General features: G+C 40.7%; 1 protein-coding gene across 1 annotated transcript; it reads left to right on the top strand.

Moving 5' to 3' along the window:
* Positions 1-224: 224 nt before the first annotated feature.
* Positions 225-12049, top strand: POLDIP2 (DNA polymerase delta interacting protein 2). The gene is made up of 7 exons (XM_080268587.1): positions 225-354; positions 2160-2327; positions 2769-2874; positions 3339-3516; positions 4479-4642; positions 9288-9493; positions 11409-12049. Exons 1-7 carry the CDS (start codon positions 272-274, stop codon positions 11518-11520), a joined length of 1017 nt encoding a protein of 338 aa, XP_080124713.1. The 5' UTR covers positions 225-271; the 3' UTR covers positions 11521-12049.
* Positions 12050-15518: the final 3469 nt, after the last annotated feature.

Here is a 15518-nt window from a genome sequence, read left to right as displayed (position 1 = left end):
CTTTACAGCATATCTCATTTTAAGAAGTTACCCTTAGCTTTGGTTTTCTGTTATTTTTTTGACAGCGTTCGTAACCAGTCTTGTTTGCAAAGACTTACACTTCTAACGTAAATTTCAGTATGCTATGATTTTTCCCTCTTATATTTTGCTATATTCGCTAGATGTCAGGGAAGTGATAAGAATCACGATGTTGCGTATGGCGGACTGGCGGTGGCTCAGCTGATCATTGTGATGCCTGATGGTGTAGTTGCCATCGTGCCGGGGAGGGAGGATGTGGTCATCATGTTCTAGGCTGTCTGTGCTCTCTCCTAACCTCTCTAAGTGCTGTGCTCTCCCAGTGCGCAAATATACAAGGTAGCTCTCTATATATATATCCATGAATGGGGTTTACTTCTTTTTGCCATTAATTTTAAGGTAGTGAATGTTGGAATTCAAATGCACAGTAAATTGTCACCTTTGTTTACTGATAGTTATTTCTCAGTGCTGATCAACCCTTACTTGAGTGCATATACCTAGATATAGTAACACATTAGCATTGAGAATACCCACGACCATCTTTAAAGGGCGATTTTAGTTTGTTTTTAAACAAGGACCCTGTAACCCCATGTTGGCAGTGATGGCAAGCAAGCAAACAGGCAAGCGTGTTAAGTTAGCCAGAAGACGTGGTTGTTGCTGGGCAGTAGACAGAGGCAGTCAGAGATAACGCATTTTCGGCCAAGAGACATTCCAAAGCAAGAGAGAAAAATGAAAGCACGAATAAATTGATATGGTATAATGCTGGTATTGTAATTAAATGGTTCTTAGAGGCAGGCAAAGAAAACCCATTCATGAAGAGACATTCCTAAAAAAAAAAAAAATACTGTAGATTAACAAATAAAAAATTATTTGAAAGCATGATTAAACTGATACAGTGTCATTGTACTTGAAGGGTTCTTTGAGGTGGGTAAAGATAGCTCATTCAGGACCATGAGACATTCATGAGTTTGAAAATAGATAAAATACAGTCTGAAAGAAACAGTGTCATTTTACTTAAAGGATTCTTGGTAACTGTTTCTGGCCATTTCATTAAGCTCTGCCTTAAGCTGAATAAACAGATGGTCAGGAATGGCAGAAAAGGGAGGTTAATGTGTATTTCAAGCTCTCATCACCAATAGCCAACAACATGATAATAACCAAGCTGATTAAGGGTGGAGTTAGTCTTGACAAACAAATGTGAACAAACTACAGTGAATGTAGTAGTGGGCATGCATAGCCTACCTGGTGACCATAACTGAACTTGAATGCTCTTATCAATCAATCAATCAATCAATGTTGAAATGAGCATCAGTACATCACCTTTTTCTTCAAGAGCCCATGGATGACAGTAGTTCCATCACATACCCTACAGCTACCTGTATCCTCTCTTCCCTTAACTTTCTGATATATAAGTGACGTGGTGGGAACATTGAAGCCTAGTGATACTACAAAGGTCCTGTGACATAACCACAAGCTGACAGGGTGTTTGTGAATGCTGTTTTGGATGTGCTTGTATATGTTCATTGTGTAAATCCTCCTTAAAATTTGGTAAATATTCGTCAGGAACAGGAGTAGAATGGTAAAAATTTCATACTGGGGACTGCATACATTATAACCAGTACAAGGTAGGAGACCTTTCCAGCTGAACAAAGGATTTTCTCACCTTAGCAGGAATAAATCAGACAAAAATAAAAAAAATGCAAATAAACTCTTAATTCATGACACAGGACCTACTGCGATAGGAATTAATACTGGTAAGCAACGTTGGGTCTGGTTAGTACTTGGATGGGTGACCGCCTGGGAACACCAGATGCTGTTGGCATCCCTACGTGTCAAGTGGGGTTGGTGGAGGATTAGTGCCTCTCCCTGTAAAACAATTAACTCTAAGCCCTTGGCCACCCCATTTGGGATACATGGCGTCTGGCAATGGATGGATGGATGGAAGAATTTTTGATATCTCTCTTCCTTGAAAATAAAATTAATCCTTTCATTTGTAACTCATTCCTAAGCTTTAAAAAAAAAAATTGGGGTTTTAAAAATAATGTGGTGTAGAAATGTCGGCAATTGTAAATGGAGTGTTTTCTGTCATAGTTAATTGATGTAAATGTAGTTTAACATGTTGAAATGAGTGTTCTTTATTGCAGTAACCACACACTAGCGGAGGTAGGAAGATTTGAGTCACCTAAGCTGAGTGGGAAATATGAGACCGGTCAGCTATTCATGCACCGGGTCTTTGGCTACCGGGGTGTGGTTCTCTTCCCATGGCTTGCCAGAGTATACGACAGGGACGTCCCAAACAAAAAAGAATCAAAGTAAGCATTGGAGTACCTATAGGAGTGGTTGTAAAAAATTGATGAATTGGTGAAAAACATGATTGGTTATTAGTTGATTATGATTAGATAATTGTAGCCTCAGGTTCATGTGAAAAGTGAACCCAGTGGACTGCAGGTTGAAGTTGCCTTTCTCCAGCAGTCCACAATCCTCCTTTCAGGGATAGGGAGGGAGTTAAGGGACATTTTTATATCTCAGCAGAGCTGCCAGGCTATATCAGTGCCACCACATGGCGTTCCTCTCCAGCAGTACGATGACGGTGAATAGAAGTTATGTTGATAGTGAATACTAGTTATGGTGATGGTCAGTACAAAGCCTGATGGTTGAGGAGAATGCCAATTGTGATCATATACATGGTACCTTGTTCCATTAATGTATCATAGCTGTAAGACTCTTTCAGTACAGTTATGCCTTGTATGCAGGCCAATTGAGGAGAGCCTGAACTACAACCAAGTGGGGAAGGAGGTGAAGGGCAGAGCACACACATACTACCAGGTCCTTATTGACTCCAGAGATTGTCCATATATTGTGAGTAACTACAGTACTCATGTTATATCTCAAAGGATGTACAGGCAGCCTTTTTTAAAACAGATGTGTTGCAATATCTAGCTTTTTTCCATACAGGTGATAGAGGTATTGTAAATTATGCATAACTGGCAAATCAGCTTTATAAGTAACAATGAAACTTTAATTGGGAATTTTTTTGCAATCTTAGGTAGACAGTAGAAAAGAAAGTACTTCTAGCAAGGAGTTTCTGTACCATAAAGGTAGAACTGTGAGCATCTGAAAATTTGTATTTATTGCCGGCAGCTACTTACAGTCCTCCACCATTTATGCAAATTAATAGAGCTCTAGTATATATATTTTTGATACTTTTGTGTTGCACACGGTTGTACTGTACAGTAAATCCAGACATATTTCTTGTTAGAGTAGGATAGATTTTGTGCCCTCTCATAAGCAAAAATACTATGATGACTCGTCACTTCACCCAGAGAGCACAGACAGAGGCGGTGACATTCCTTGGCAACCAGGACAATGGTCGGACCCTGTATGCAGTGCCTGGCCTCGACTACATTGGGCACGAGGATGTAATGCCATACACATCAGACACCAAACGACCCATCAGACATGACCTCTTTGATAAGTTCCTAGTGCACATGCCAGAGAAAGGTGGGTGGTTGTAAGTCAGAAAAATGGCTTTGCCTCACAGATCAGGTGAAGCACTTGTGGGCAGTACATACAGTACAGCACAGAGTGGTTCATATACAGTATGATACTGCTGCTCCACTCCATTGGGCAAATTTTTGTGTGTGTTGCGAGGATGGCTCACTCAGTGTTGTCAGTGTCTATTCTGCGTCCTTTATTAATTCCTTAATTTACACCCAGACCAGCAGACTGAGCTGTCCAAGCAACACGAGTACCTTGAAGTGAGTTTCCAGTGGAGTAGTATTAATGGATGACCCTGTATACTCTATGGGATAGAGCCAAGAATTCAGAGGTTGCTACTTTAATGAATTATCAAATGAACATTTGATCTATGTGAAAGGACATTGTTGATAGTTTTTCTTGTTTTTTCTTGTTTCTTATCATACCCACTCCACACATAAAGTATTGTGACCTCAGGCTCATGTGAACATATTTATGTAGGCTATGTTGAAAGTTTGTTGTTTAGGAGATAGTGGACTAAAACACTAGGCAGAAAGATGGCAGTGGAAGGGGAGGGACTGAGAAAGTGGATGAAGCGTTTAGGGTCACAGTACTGGGTGACCAATGATGACATTCTGCAAGGTGAGGTAGGATAGAGTGGGTAGAACCCCAACATAAAAAGTGGAGAGGATAGCAGTCGGAGAACTAAATCAAGAGTACAGTTCCAAGAGATGTTATGTACAGAACCTTGTAAACCTCAGATCCTCCCATCTCTTTGTATGACACTATGAATGACTCCTCCTCATCTCCTGCCTTCTCTCCCTCTTTCCCTTAATGATCATCCTGACCCTCCTGCTTCCCTGTAAAAAGACAGGCTCACTAGTACCCCAAAATAGGAAAGAGGACTCATAAAGATAGGAGAGCTGTCAAGAAAACCCCCCTGAAATGTATAATTGATTTTGCTAACATATCCGTATATGCCCCAGAGCCTCCGTTCTCTGCGCGTGATACCCTGAATGCATGGCAGGAACGTAACCATCCTTGGCTGGAACTGTCAGATGTACACAAGGAGACGACAGAGGGCATCAGAGTAACAGTCATTCCCTTCTACATGGGTTGTCGAGAGTCACAAAATGCCAATGTTTACTGGGTGAGTTTAAGCTGGGGAAACAGGTTGGATTTTGAAACATTTGCAATTGCTTCTCTCTTGTAACTCACTTTTGTTTTTTTCTCTATCTCTTTCCAGGAAGACCTAGACAAATGCAGGAAAATTTTGCACTCACCAGAAGAAAACAACTTTCAATAATTTTTTGTAACTTTTTAAATCTGTAGGTGGAACATTAGATGTTAGAAATTGGTGCAGGGTCTTGTCCTTATTTTCACATTTTAGCAAATCAGAGTTACTATGGGCAATTGATCATATTTTTGTTCAAGAACCTTATCCAGGTTCATTATTATCAGGCTGAATGAAGAGGTGTCAGAGATGATGATGAAGATGAATAAAGGATGTTTGTGAAATATATATACAGTACAGGTAAGCCCTTAATTCACGCGAGGGTTACATTCCCAGACCCTTCACGTGTGTGGTAAATTCGCGTTTATGTTCTGCCCTTGTGTGCACATAATTACGCATGTCTGCTAAGTATATTACATCTGAATAATACTGTTTATGCACTACATACACCTTATAAACTAGCATAAAGTATGAAAAACAACAAAAATGTAAGAAATTTAACACTGAAACCTGACAAGCACATGCGTAGGTGGAGACACTTCAACAGTCTGGTGCACAAGCCCTCACTGCCTCCCATATGCTACATTCTGCCTTCTTTATTGTCCAAACAGTTGACTCATTCACCCCAAACATACGGTTCCGAGCCAGTTCACAGGCATAGGTGGAGACACTTCAGCACAGTCTGGTGCACTAGCCCTCACTGCCTCCCGTATGCTACGTTCTGCCTTCTTTATTGTAAGAACAGTTGACTCACCCCAAACACACGGTTCCAAGACACTTCACCACGAAGTCAATTCACCATCAAAACATGGACGATTTCCTGTCATTCTATAAATATACTTATTGATTAATTAATACTTTAATAACTTTTTCAGAGGGATTTTATAACTCATATAAGTAAAAAACTAGTGTACTGTACTTGCTAAATAAACTGGTATGTAAATAAATGACGGGAATTGTCCTGACGGAGAATTGTCGCCGACATTCCTCCCTTAAGTTTGTCCAACACTTTAACTTTCTCTTTCAGCAACATCACTTTACTAGTCCGTTTTGGTGTGTTACCACATACATCACTAGCTTGTTGGCAGACAAGGCGAGCAATCACTGGAAGGCAGAAAAATAAGCCACAAATAACGATTCGCGAGTCACGCATGGTTTGACTGTCGGATTCAGACTGACTGTGTGGTGTGTGGTAGACCGACCTCACACACACACACACACACACACACACACACACACACACACACACACACACACACACACACACACACACACACACACACACACACACACGTATGCACACAGGCAGCAGGTAGGCATTTTTATATTTTATTTATTTCTCTTGTATGTTAAAATTATTTATTTGAATACTATAATTTTGTTTTAAGTATTGTACGAAAAATTCGTGGATAACCGAAATCGCGTGAAAAAAGTTCGCGTGAATTAAGGCCTTACCTGTATTTAGAAAACTGTATGTTATTCCTTACTGTATCAAGGGGGATGGATGGAAGTATGGAAGGTCAAAAAAATGATGCCCAATTTGTTAAATGAATGTGAAAAGTTAAAGAAGAAAATGAAATTGATAGACAGCTGTGGATGGATGAAGTATGTTTTTTTTTTTTTTTTTAATGCGAAGAAGTGTTTTTGATGAGGTTTGCATGCCTTGGACCCCCCTCTTTTTTTTTTTTTTTTTTTTTTATAAGGTATCCAAGGGGTGGTTGGGGTTGATTGCTAATGTAATGCCAGTCAGGGATGAGTGAGGCTGGTCACTCTCATCTTAAATGTCAGGACCAACTGCCTAACCCGGTCTCCTGTACTCCTCTTGGGGCAATGTAGGATTGGATGATGATGATGATATATTAGTGTGGATGAGTTTGATATTTAGAGCTAAGAATATTTAGGGCTTAAATTGTCACTGATTAGATGATTAGTTTATTTCATTGGTCACTGCTGTTGACAAGGAGTCTACATGTGGTGGCACTGTGTATATCCGAGGAGCAGGGCTACTGCAGCATCCACCCAAGAACCAAACCTCATACTTCCGTGCACTTCAGTATGGAGTCTGACTCTGATGGAGTGCTGTCTACTACAAGGGGGTGCCAGATCCCCACATGTTACTTGTGCTGTACTGTACCTGTAAGATGCTCCTGTAGAATCAGCTGCATACCTGTGGTTGATGAGTTCACTTGGTGAGATGGACTGGGATTAAGCAGCAACAAAAACAACTAGGCAATATGGCAATTTATCTATCTATCTATCTATCTATCTATCTATATATATATACATATATATGTATATATATATATATATATATATATATATATATATATATATATATATATATACATATATATATATATATATATATATATATATATATATATATATATATATACTGTATATATCTATTGCCAGATGCCTCAATCCCTTTTGGGGTGGCCACAAACAAATTGCCTCCAAGTCGCCCTGTCCCCCGCCATTTCACTGCCTTGCTCCCAACTCACCCCCCTCTCTCATAAACATCTCCACCCCATCCCTCCATCTCATCCTTGGCCTTCCCCTCCCTCTTCCCCCCTCCACCTCACTCACATACACTCTCTTCGTCAGTCTTTCACCCTCCATCCTCTCCACATGACCAAACCACCTCAGTGTGCTCCTCATAACGCTTCCTATCAAATCCACATCCACACCACAATGGTCCTTTATATCCTCATTCGTCAGCCTGTCTCTCCATATGACTCCACAGGCTCCTCTTAAATAACTCATTTCCACTGCTCTCACTCTTGACTTGTGTCTTCCAACAACGTCCAAGCTTCACTTCCATACGTTAGAGTTGGTATCACAATACTGTCATGCAGTAACTTTTTCACTTCCATGCTCACTTCCCTGTTTCTTATCACTGCTTTCAAAGAACCAGCATCCTTTCTTCCCTGCTGTACCCTTTCAAGCACTTCACCCTCCAAACCTCCATCCTTACTCATCACACTACCCAAGTACTTAAACGTACTCACATTTTCCAATTCCTCACCATCCAACCTCATTGTACATTCACTGACTTCACCTCTCTCAAAGACCATCACTTTGCTCTTCCCTATATTCACCTTTAGATTCCATTTCTTACACACTCTCCCAAACTTATCCACCAAGCCTTGCAGCTCCCCTTGGTCTTCACTCAACAACACAGTATCATCTGCAAACAACAGTACAGGGAGTTTCCAAACACTATCCTCTTTCACCAGGGCCACTCCAACATCCACTACCCTACCTTGTACCTCTCTTGTTACCCCATCCATGTACAGATTGAACAACCATGGAGACATGACACATCCCTGTTTCAACCCAACTTTCAAAGAGAAAAATTCACTTAGTTCACCATCCACACGCACAGCAGCCTTTGCACCATCATACATACTCTTCACAGCATTCAACAACTTCCCATCTACTCCATATATTCTTAACACTCCACAATCCTTGTCTATCCACCCTGTCATATGCTTTCTCCAAATCCATGAAAGCCACATACAACTTCTTTCCCTTCTCTAGAAACTTTTCCACTAAAGATCTAAGAATGAATATCTGATCTACACAACCTCTTTCCTTCCTAAAGCCTCCCTGTTCTTCTCCAACTAATTTCTCTGTTCTTTCTCTAACTCTGTCAATCAGTATATATATATATATATATATATATATATATATATATATATGGTTGGTGGGGGTGCTGTGTTGTAGGTGGGGGCACTCACCATCCACTCACTTGATGTAGTGCTTCTCTAGGATGTCTGCCCTTTCCTCTCCTCCTTCCTTCCTCTTCTGTCTGTCTTTCCTTCATTCTTTCCTCTTCTTTCTGCCTGTGGGTGACTTTACACCCCCTCCTCCGTCTTTCTTTCCTCCTCCTCCTGCGTATGGGTGACTCTGCACTGAGTGACAAGCCAAATGGTTTCCTCTACACCAGGAAACCATTTACTATGCTGGGTGGTAACCATATAACCAAACTATGGCACCTGATGGTTTAGTGAATAATTTCAGCACTCAGGTCGGATTGAGCCGGTGCAGGTTTATATCCAAGGGGTGTTGGGGTGTATTGCTTACGTAATGCCACTCAGGGATGAGTAAGGCTGGTCACTCTTATCTTAAATGTCAGGACTAACTTGCCCAACCCCAGGCTGTTATGCTTCTCATGGGGTAACATAGGATTGGATGATGGATGGATAGATATATATATATATATATATATATATATATATATATATATAATGTTTTTTATTTTTTATTTTACTTCATATTTGATCTCTATAGTGGAAAATATGGTTAAACACTTCAGTCCAGTAACAGTACGTACTCTCCAAGCCTGGTACCTTCCAATGATTTTACATAGGATGGCCATTGGAAACTGGATGGGTTAAGATATAGAGTTTATTAGTCCTTCACTACAAAGGGGCTTTACAGTAGTTGAATAAGCTGCTTGGTAGTAAGAAGAATAAGCTACAAATATAATAGTGTAGTGGTTATGATGACGATGATGACAGTACCAGACGTAACTTTTTACATTTATTTTCTGCAGTGGCGGTATTGCATCCGACTGGAGAACCTTGGTGAATTAACAGTGCAGCTGAGAGAGCGACATTGGCGTATCTTCAGCCTGTCTGGGACCCTGGAGACGGTACGAGGGCGTGGGGTGGTGGGTCAGGAGCCGGTATTGTCACGTCAGCAGCCAGCCTTCCAGTACTCATCCCATGTCTCACTCCAGGCTCCCTCTGGGCACATGTGGTAAAGCCTCCTTGCACTGTACACACAGTCTTTGTTATAATGGAGGGGGTGTGACCTAAAATATGGCAATTTCTTGAATATAAATTGGCCCTGCAAAGCACATCAGCTTTATACATAGGAGAAGAACTTTAAGAGATGATTTTTCAGTGACAATGAGTACATAATAGAAAGTGTCAAAAAAGACATCATATAAGGACATACAGCACTGTTATTAATTCGTTGTGGTCTTTAGAGTATATCTGTGAGGATTTGGGAGTAAGACTAATATGAGCAGTTCTCATTTAAGTTACGGATACGTTCTAAAATGTCTTTTTCTTTTGTACGAGTACCTTGTCCTTCTGCCTACGGGTGACTTTATACTCCCTCTTCTGTCTTTCTTTCCTTCATTCTTTCCTCTTCCTTCTGCCTATGGGTGACTCTACACTGAGTGACAAGCCAAATGGTTTCCTGAACACCAGGAAACCATTTACTACGCTGGATGGTAACCATATAAACAAATTTTGGCGCCTGATGGTTTAGCGGGTAATTATTGCACTCCAATCGGAATGAGCCGGTGAAGGTTTATATCCAAAGGGTGGTTGGGGTTGATTGCTCATGTAATGCCACTCGGGGATGAGTGAGGTTGGTCACTCTCATCTTAAATGTCGGGACCAACTGCCTAGCCCCGGGCTCCTACGCTCCTCGTGGGGCAGTGTAGGATTGGATGATGGATGGATGGATTATTGTAGTCAAAATCTCTGATGCTTTGGCCTGCCTGAGAACACTCGTCATAACAAAATTACCTCTGTAAACTATGTCTGTGATAGTTTGTCCTAACATACCCATCATTCCCTGACACTCCTATTCCGCTTCATTTTTTTTTTCTGTGTACTACTGTTATACTTTCGGCATAAGCCTGATAATTGGTAAACCTTATGTATGTCTGAGTGGTCATTGAAGTCTTTTTATGGTTTTGCTTAATTATTTGAAACTTAATATGTTTTTATAATTGAAGCATTGTTGTAAAATATTTGTAGGAAGTTAGCATAAATGTTTGTCTGATGTTCTGTTGTCATTATATTAGAAAGTTTAGTTTCATTCTTGGTCTTGTAGGGTAGTTTTTAGACCTGGCTTGAGTATCCCATTTTACTATGCACTTTGTTGATAATTTTTATATAATATCTTTTTCCTATTTCTGGTTCTTGTGTACCTGTTTTTCTTGTGGAATGTTCTATATGTTTGATGGTGATTTGATGCGTAAGAGCTTTGTAACTGCACACAGCCGCTGCACTTTGTGTGTGTCAAGTATGGGCATTCATCACCTGGGCCTGTATTTTGGGGTCTTTAAAGGTGTTCTAGTCAATAATAACTCCAAAGGTGTAGCTATTGTGATTGGTTCCAGTTCTTTGTATATTAATAACTCCAAAGGTGTAGCTATTGTGATTGGTTCCAGTTCTTTGTATATATCTCTGCTAAAATATCCCATGAAATCCTTATCCGATTTTGAAAAAAATTGGCATGTGGTTTGGGTGTGGATATAGGAAGAAATAATACAGTTTGTCAAATCAGTGCCCACTCCTCCATTCATATCAAATGGAAGAGCAATTTCAAATCAAAGAGCCAGTTCATTGGTCAGAGTCAGAGTTCTGGGTTTGGCATCATCCTGTGATTGCTTGATCCAGTTTGGGCGAAACTTGGGACATAGCTAGCTAAGTGATAAGTGAGTAGATTCTTATCCAGTTCACTGGGTACTGTCTTTAGCTGTGTTGTGTGTTTTATTTTAATATTTCTGGACTCTGCCTCACCCCATTTGTTATAGAGAGGTGTTGTGTTGATGTTGGTGATATTCCATGACTAGGTGATGGAAGCTGCTTCTTGGAAGAGTGCATAAAATCATCAGGTCGCGGGTGTTTAAGGATATTATTTCCTACCACAGGGGCACCTTCCGCATGGAGAGAGAAGATGGTTTCACATTTGACTGCCGCATCCCGCCCTTCTCACTGGAGAGTAAACAGGATGATACATCTCAGCCCAGTGGGGTTATTTAGTGCACTGCCCCATAGTGCTCTACTTATTGCTAGAAGTTATGGGGGGGTTTGCTGCTAGGCTATATAAACTGTTAAGCAGTATATATATTTATTATATATAATATTTCTCTAATTCCCAGCATTGGAAGTTACTACAGCAAAATTCTTATAAGGAGAATGTTACTTTGTACAGTATATTGTAATCCTGGGTATGACCTGAGGACTAGATTGTGATGTGTCATCACAGATAATCAGATTATCCTAAGAGTTACAAATGTATATACTGAAATCTGTAATTACTGTATGTCTAGTTTTGTCTCTGTACAATATTAAATGTTACATTTTCCTAGTACCTTAGTTTAAAGTTTTGCTTTTATTAAAATAAATAAAATTTTGCAATAAGCAGCCCATATACTAAGCCTTTGAAATTACTTGTGCATATACAGGTGTATACAGTGCTGCGAGAGATAAATAAGTTGAGATATTGGTTATTGTATGGTCTTTAAGTACTTTCTGTATTATTGGTAAATATAAACATAGATAAAATGAAAGAGATCATTTGAGTGGATGGCAGCATGGGTAGTGGAGGGTTTGTGATCATGAACTGTTAGAAAGGTGTTAGGACCTGTTTGGTTATATAATGCTTGCAACTAAGGGGTACACAGGATGGTGGCATTGAGAGTTAGGCTGCAGGATGTGGTATGTTTCTAGTGCAGTGTTTAGGGGTTAACATAGAGAGAGGGCTAAATAAATCAGGATAGGCCAGGCAAGTTGTTCTTGATGTTTAAGATGAGAGTGACCAACCTCACTCATCCCTGGGTGGCATTATGTGAACAATAACCCCAACCACCCTTTGGATATAAACTTGCCTAGGCCCAATTCGATTGGAGCGCCTTAATACCAGGCGCCATTACGTGGTTATATGGTTACCACGTAGCATAGTAAATGGTTTCCTGGTATACAGGGAACCATTTGGCCTGTCACTGACTGTAGTTATCCATAGACAAGGAAAAGAATGAAGGAAAAAAGGAAGGCAGAGAGGGGAGGGTAGTCACCCAAGAGCAGCACTACATCAAGTGAGTGGGTGAAGAATTGCCCCTAACACTAGGGGAAATTGTATGCTGCATGTGTGAGCAGGGTAATGCTTTATGGTGATGAAACTTGGACTGCAAGGGGAGATGATGCTCACAGGTTTGAGTTTAGAGATGAGGATGGCTAGGTGGATATGTAACGCTTCCCCGAGTGATAACTGCAAAAGGCAGAATTGCAATTGAGCAGCTGAAAGATGGCTGGAAGTGAAAATCACTGGTGTTGTGATGCATAAAAGATGGTATTTGGACTTGGTGAGAAAGTGGAGGATAAGCACTGGGTGAAAGCATATATGAATGTGAATGTGAAGGGTAAAGCACCAAGAGGTAGATCTAAGAACTCAGAAAGTCCTACAAAATGACCTCAGGGTTAAGGGATTGAACAGAGTCTTTCAAAACTCTGCTGCATGGAGAGCTGCCAGCTGATGAACAAGGATGTCCCATGCAAGCATATACAATGCCTTTTGAAATTAAATGATTAACAGGTGTGATTTATTTATGGTAAAGATTTTGCAATCTATCTATCTATTGCCAGACGCCTTAATCCCGTAAGGGGTGGCCACAAACAAATCGCCTCCATGTCACCCTGTCCCCCGCCATTTCATTGCCCTGCTCCCAGCTCACACTCTCCTCTCTCATATACCTCTCCATTCCATCCCTCTCTATCATCCTTGGCCTCCCCTTCCCTCTCCCCCCTTCCACCTCACTCACATACATTCTTCTCATCAGTCTGTCGCTCTCCATCCTCTCCACATGTCCAAACCACATCAGTGTGTTTCTCCTAACGCTTCCTATAGCATCCACATGCACACCACAATGCAATCTGAAAAAGGAAAATTTGATAAGGAGGCATCACTGCAAAACTAAATTTTTAATGAAGACTTAAGGTGAAGATCATTATCATGACTATCAGCATCATCCTGATGGAAGGAGGCAGGATCAAGAAACAGACAGAAAGCATAAAAGTGGGAGAACTAACAATAGCATGCCCAATGAAATGGGTTACAAGCATTCAGATACTCAAGCCTTTGGAATCCTGGCTTCCAGTGGTGGCTTTGGGGATGAGCAAATAGGGCAACCCCCCAAAGCCACCCTTACAAAGGGAAGGTTATTATCATAATATTAATGAAAGATATTTTAATACAATTTTAGTCTATTCTTTCACTAAAATCACGATTAAGTAAAAATACTTTAGAACCTGGGTGGTTCTGTTGAAAAGTTGCTGGTATTTTTAATGTCAGGATATAAAAATCACAGGTTATACTGGAGGGCCCCATGTAATTCTATTGCCCAGGGCCCTCAAAAGTATAAGCTCATTGCTGCTGGCTTCACCTCACAAGCATAGCCACTTGCACATTTACTATATTTGAAACATTCCTCAGTTATTTGGTCTGCACATAACACCTCAGTAATATGTGCAGCATGTGATGTGGTGTGTGGGGTGAAGAGTAGACGGAAGGGGATGCAAGGAACAGCATGGTGGAATGAAGAGGTGAGACAAGCTGTGGCACAAAAGAAGAAAGCATACAATGAATGGATGAGAAATAGGGGCGTGGAAGAAGTTGAGAGGCAGAAGAGAGTGTTATATGTAGAAAGAGGTGAAAAGGTTAGTAAGAGAGAGTAAGAAGAGACTGGATGAGGAATTTGGAAGGAATTTGAGTGTAAAGTGGAAGGACTGTAAGAAAATGTTGTGGAGAGAGGTGAAGAGAGTAAGACAGGGTGGCAGTGAAGTTAGTAGAGGAGTGAAAGATAAAAATGGCAGATTACTAGTGAAGGGAGAAAAAGTGAGCAGATGGAGAGAACACTTTAAGGAATTGCTGAACATAGATTATGGAAGTAATGTGAGTATAAGTGGCTGGGGAATGGCTGGGAGAAGGAGGGATGTGAGAAGACAGGAAGAAATCAGTAGGATAGAAGTTGTGGAAGCAATGAAGAAAGTTAAATTGGGGAAAGCCCCAGGAATTGATGGAGTGTGTGGTGAAATGCTGAAGTATGGGGGAGAGATAGTAGTAGAATGGATGTGGAAGATGTGCAGATTGGCCTGGGAGGAAGGTAGAGTCCCGGAGGATTGGAAGTCAGGTATAATTATTTCCTTGTACAAAGGAAAAGGGGAAAAGAAAATGTGTGGTAATCATAGAGGCATTTGTCATCTTTGTGTAATAGGAAAAGTGTATGGTAGGATACTTAATGACAGAGTTAGGGAAATAACAGAGGAATTAGTTGAAGAACAGGGAGGTTTTAGGAAGGGAAGAGGTTGTGTAGATCAGATATTCATTCTTAGATCTTTAGTGAAAAAGAGTCTGGAGAAGGGAAAGAAGTTGTATGCGGCCTTCATGGATCTGGAGAAAGCATATGACAGGGTGGATAGCCAAGAATTGTGGAAAGTATTAAGAGTATATGGAGTAGATGGGAAGTTGTTGAATGCTGTGAAGAGTACGTATGAGGGTGCTAAGGCGCAGTGCTTGTGGATGGTGAACGGAATGAATTTTTCTCTTTGAAGGTTGGGTTGAAACAGGGATGTGTCATGTCTCCATGGTTGTTCTGTCTGTTCATGGATGGGGTAATAAAAAAGATACAAGGTAGGGCAGTGGATGTTGGAGTGGCCCTAGTGAGAGAGGGTAGTGTTTGGAAACTCCCTGTACTGTTGTTTGCAAATGATACTGTGTTGTTGAGTGAAGATGAAGGGGAGCTGCAAGACTTGGTGGATGAGTTTGGGAGAGTGTGTAAGAAACGGAATCTAAAGGTGAATGTAGGGAAAAGTAAAGTGATGGTCTTTGAGGGAGGTGAATTTAGTGAATGTGCAATGAGGTTGGATTGTGAGGAAATGGAAAATGTAAGTATGTTTAAGTACTTGGGTAGTGTGATGAGTAAGGATGGAAGTTTGGCAGGTGAAGTGTTTGAAAGGGTACAACAAGGAAGAAAGGTTGCTGG

The sequence above is a fragment of the Coenobita brevimanus genome, chromosome 28 (genome assembly GCF_032717465.1).
Source record: "Coenobita brevimanus isolate Jiangsu-jjx chromosome 28, ASM3271746v2, whole genome shotgun sequence".
NCBI lineage: Eukaryota > Metazoa > Arthropoda > Malacostraca > Decapoda > Coenobitidae > Coenobita > Coenobita brevimanus.
Note: the sequence above shows the minus strand (reverse complement) of the source record. Positions and strands in the feature narration are given on the sequence as shown.

Coding starts and splice junctions, on each gene's coding strand:
- POLDIP2 (XM_080268587.1), top strand. CDS start 272: ATGTGGTCATCATGTTCTAGGCTGTCTGTGCTCTCTCCTAACCTCTCT. Junction 3,517..4,478: donor AGTGCACATGCCAGAGAAAG/GTGGGTGGTTGT, acceptor TATATGCCCCAG/AGCCTCCGTTCTCTGCGCGT. Junction 9,494..11,408: donor GCTCCCTCTGGGCACATGTG/GTAAAGCCTCCT, acceptor TTCCTACCACAG/GGGCACCTTCCGCATGGAGA.